General features: G+C 29.5%; 1 protein-coding gene across 1 annotated transcript; it reads right to left on the bottom strand.

Moving 5' to 3' along the window:
- Window positions 1-295: 295 nt before the first annotated feature.
- On the bottom strand, window positions 296-1,034 carry LOC112523302. The gene has a single exon (XM_025132840.1). The coding sequence runs from the start codon at window positions 970-972 to the stop codon at window positions 520-522; it is 453 nt and encodes a 150-aa protein (XP_024988608.1). The 5' UTR covers window positions 973-1,034; the 3' UTR covers window positions 296-519.
- Between the last annotated feature and the right edge of the window lie 3,449 nt (window positions 1,035-4,483).

Below are 4,483 nucleotides of genomic sequence, written 5' to 3'. Positions count from 1 at the left end.
CTTGGGACCTCCAGGTATTTTTGATATTTGAAGTCAAGCTCAAACCAATTAGGCACTACCCTTGTGGTTTTGATTTTAGATTAAAATCACATGTCATTCACGCTACTTTAACCGTGATCTGAAGTCGCCCGCATAACCTTGCATTAGCAATTAGTGTAAAATAACATGTGATTTTTTACATGATTAATTGTTTTCATATTTTTTTTATTAAGTTATTGTTTTCGTTTGAACCTCACTCCGTCTCTTTATATATATATATATATATTATTTTTAATTTCAGAAAAGAACCATAAAATAAATCTAAACAAATAGAATTTAAAAGGAAATCATGCACATTTTCTTCTAAGCTTTAAATATATCTAAACATAGATACTTGAGGGATATTTCCGTCTGATAGAGTACGAGGGTCCAAAATGAAAAATCTCAAAACTTGTATCCATTTCTTTCCTGCCCTAACTCATTTTCCTCCACACCCCCACAAAATATCTATATTGTCATTTCTAACCCCCAAACAAAATACTATTGCATAAAAAGTTCCGACTGCAACAAAGTGTAATAATTAGCAGCCTCGTCTTCAAGCTCCCACAACCCATCACAAAATGCCATCGGAAAGTCATCAAACCCCCCGCCGCTGATCTCATCATCACCGCCACCGTCGCCACTCTCCACCCTACTGGGTATTCCGAGCTCGTCATCGGAAGCTTCTAGAAGGTGTCTAATAACCCTTTCTTTCTCATCATTATCATCGTCAAGTTCTTGTTTGACAGAAGGGTTTGAGCTATCCGGGTCGGGTTGCGGTTGTTGAATGAAATCAAGCAATGGGTCGGAAGTGAGAGTTGTGAAGAAATCGAATAAATCTTGGGTGGTTTCTTGTTGTTCATTAATGTAAGAATTTCTATGGCGTTTTGTTGTATCGATATCGGAGTGGTGGTCGTCGTCGTCGCGGTGGCGTTTGGGGTGTGATTCTGCCATGGAAGATGAAAAGGAGGGAGTAAAGTGTAAAATTTGGGAGAGAGAAAGGGTGAAAGTGGAATGAGGAGAGAGAATAAGGCGGGTGGAAAGCATTTATATAGAGGGTAGGGACATAATGGTCAAATTGGATTTTTTGGGAAAAATAAAAACAATTAAATAATTATTAAATGCTTGTCTAGGGTAGAGGTAGACCATCCTGAGACCTTGAGCCATATATGAAAATTCATTTTTATTTTTCTTAATTGCTTTTTTTTTATTCATCTGAAGTTCTGAACTACTTAAGAGTGTAAATAAGTCGAGTCAAGTATTACGTTATTCGAGATTGATTCGGTTTCGTTAAATTACAAATCTCAAACTCGAGATAACCGAGTTCGAGTTTAAGTAGTTTTTTAAAAGCTCGACTCGCTTACACCCCTAGATGCGTATTAGCTCAGTTGATAAAGGGTGGAGTGACTTTGTCTAAATAAGAGGCAGGTCTAGGAATCGATCATATACCCTTTGTTAGTCTTATATGCTGATTAAGTTAAAAAAATGTTCTGTTATATTGGTATCATTGAAAGTGGTTTCTGTGTTAAGCTGATTGAGGTTGTCAATAATCAGCTTAATTAATAATCTAATTAACTATATTTTATAGTATAACTAAAATAAGCTACTAATAACATATATTATTTAAATCGTTTGTTGCATTTTTTTTATGATTAAAATAGAAAGAAAAATAATTTAATCTTTGTAAAACTTTCCAAAATATTTTTAGAAAGTATTAATATATCATTGATCATATCATTTTCATTTGCTTTTAAACCAACGAAGTCATTATGAACAATTTCCTGTTCACGNATATGGTAAAAAATAATTAAAAATTAAAAAACAATATATGAATTGTTATAATTATTATTGATGAGATTAAAAATTAAATAGGATGATTAGTATTATGTAAAATATTAAGGGTAAAAATAAAAAGGTGGAAAAAAAGATTCTTGAAGTTTATTCATACGTTACTCCAAGTAATTTTAATTCGAATTGAGACTTTTACAATAATATAAAAAAAACAAGCTAAGTTTTTTTTATAAACCTAAATATCGAACCCGCTATGTGAGCCGACTAATTTTAGGATGATCACCCACTTTACGGGCAGTACGGAGTCGTCGCATTTGAACTTCCATGACCAGAAAGGGATTTTTTGTTCTTTCTTGGATTCAAACCTGGGACCTGCATGTATTTTTGATATTTGGAGCCGAAGTTTAAGTCAATCGGACACCACCCTTGTGGTTAACTAAGTTATTGCCATCGTTGTTCAGAAAAGTACTGATTCTTTCAAAATAAGTATTTTTTAAACCTAACTTACTTGAATTATAATTAAAAAAAGTTGAATCAAACTGATCATACAAAATTAGATTTTTATAATTTTTAATTTAACATTCATATTGATATATTTTTTCTGTGTTTTTATTATTGGATCTTCAAGTTAACAAAGGTTCAACATCCATTTCGTTTGAAGGTAATTTTTTTTAAAGAGATGTTGCATAGATTTTCCTTTCTAAGTTTACGGCAAAAAAATTCGTTTCTAATTTGTACGGTCATATAAAACAATCTCAAAATGTTCATCTAGTTTAATTAAGGGCTGTTTGGCAGTTGCTGGATGGTTTTGTACATAATGTTTAAGAGACTCTTATAATATAATGTAAAATAAAATATAATTGTTTGGTAATTATTCAGAATGAAATTAGGGTTCTGAATGGTTAAGAGAAATCCAAGATACGAAATATTCATAGGGTTTTACAAACTTGTTATTTGTCAAACAAAATTCATCTCATAACGATTCAGATATTGATTCTTAATGGAACTATTAAGAGGTAAACAACCAAATCATAATATCTAGATTCATGAATGACTCGGTTGTTTTTGATTTAAAATGTTAATCATAATTAACGTATTTGACCATCTTCAATTAATATTCAGATTATAACAAATAAACCCTCATCAATTTATAAACATCTCATTTGAATGATTTGTACTACTTAAAGAATTTGTTTTGAAACTCTCTCTCTCTCTCTCTACATACCTACATATATGGATACATACATACATATATATATTTATGAAACAAATATATGTTAATCTACACTAAATACAAGTCCCAGATAAAAAATAAAAAATGATGTGAAATAACACATGATACATCAGTTTTCAAAGTTATCATCGGTGACATATATATATATATATATATATATATATATATATATAAAATGTGGTGTACGATTTTTGGCTGATTAGGTCCACGAGTTATGTGTCTACGAACATCATACGTTTTATAAATGGATAATCATTAATAAGAAAAATATATAAATTGATTATTAAAATTGTTAAAAAAAAAATAAAAATTGCAATTTACAAAAATAGTGTTAATATTTAAAATTAGAATACGACATGTAGCGAAAAACAAATGAATGCTTTGGAGATAATGAAAACGAACTTCTCCCATCTTAAAATAGATGTAAGGTCGTATTTTTAGGTTATCTTGGAATAAACGTTACATTTTTGTTTTTAATATATTTCTTTTTCTTAAAAAATATATATTTAGTAGGAAAAAAAATATCAAAATCTTAATTTTAACTTTTTTTTTTAATTTGAGAATACTAAAATTTATATTATTAAAATATTTAATTCATTTAATATAATATTATTTATATCTTTATAAATTTTTAATCCAATTATTTTTATTGGTGGAATATAAAAAACAATCAATTTTAAGTATTTTTCCAAATTTGAAAGATATTCTCATTTTTCTCATTTTTTTTTCTATTTAGGAGTATCTGTCGAAGCACATATCTAAAATCTGCATTTGAAGAAGTTATTGGAGTCTGTTTTAAAATGATTTTGATATTTAAGAAAGAAATCAGATATAATAAAAACATCGTCTTGTGCAAATTTGAGTTTTCGAACCAATAACCCTAAATCTAGCTCATAATGTTCCACTTAAAAATTATCATGTAAAAGCAAATCAGATGCATAACAATCAGCTAACGATTAGCTGGGTGAATAGCTTATGACTCATGCACTTCAACCGGCAGATTCGAACTGCTTAATTATAAAAGTATAAACTACGAAAAGAACTATGCTAAGAGGTTGTTTTCAGTTAAGCTTTGTATGGACTGTATTGTCTCGTTGTTTGAAAGAGGGTTTGGGAATAAAGAAATACCGTATGAAAGAAGAAAGAAGGAAGACATGGATGAAATATTCATGGCTTAATGGATACAACACCTTTCATTTGAGTCATCAAGGAGTTGTTTGGTTAATTTTTCCATTAAGTCATATATGGATAAAACCGTCTATATATATTAATATGTCTGTATAAATTGAGAAGATTTTTGTTTAAGATGGTTTTTTTTTTGGCTTTACACATATACCTTCCCCCTAGAAGCTTATTGAATAAGTCATTTTCTATATAATTAAGTCACTACCAAACAGTCATATATGACTGACCAAGTAAGTTGTGAATCCATTAAGCTCA

The sequence above is a fragment of the Cynara cardunculus genome, assembly GCF_001531365.2.
Source record: "Cynara cardunculus var. scolymus isolate 2C chromosome LG 12, CcrdV1, whole genome shotgun sequence".
Taxonomy (NCBI): domain Eukaryota; kingdom Viridiplantae; phylum Streptophyta; class Magnoliopsida; order Asterales; family Asteraceae; genus Cynara; species Cynara cardunculus.
The sequence above is the reverse complement of the archived record's forward strand: the minus strand, read 5'-3'. Positions and strand labels throughout refer to the sequence as shown.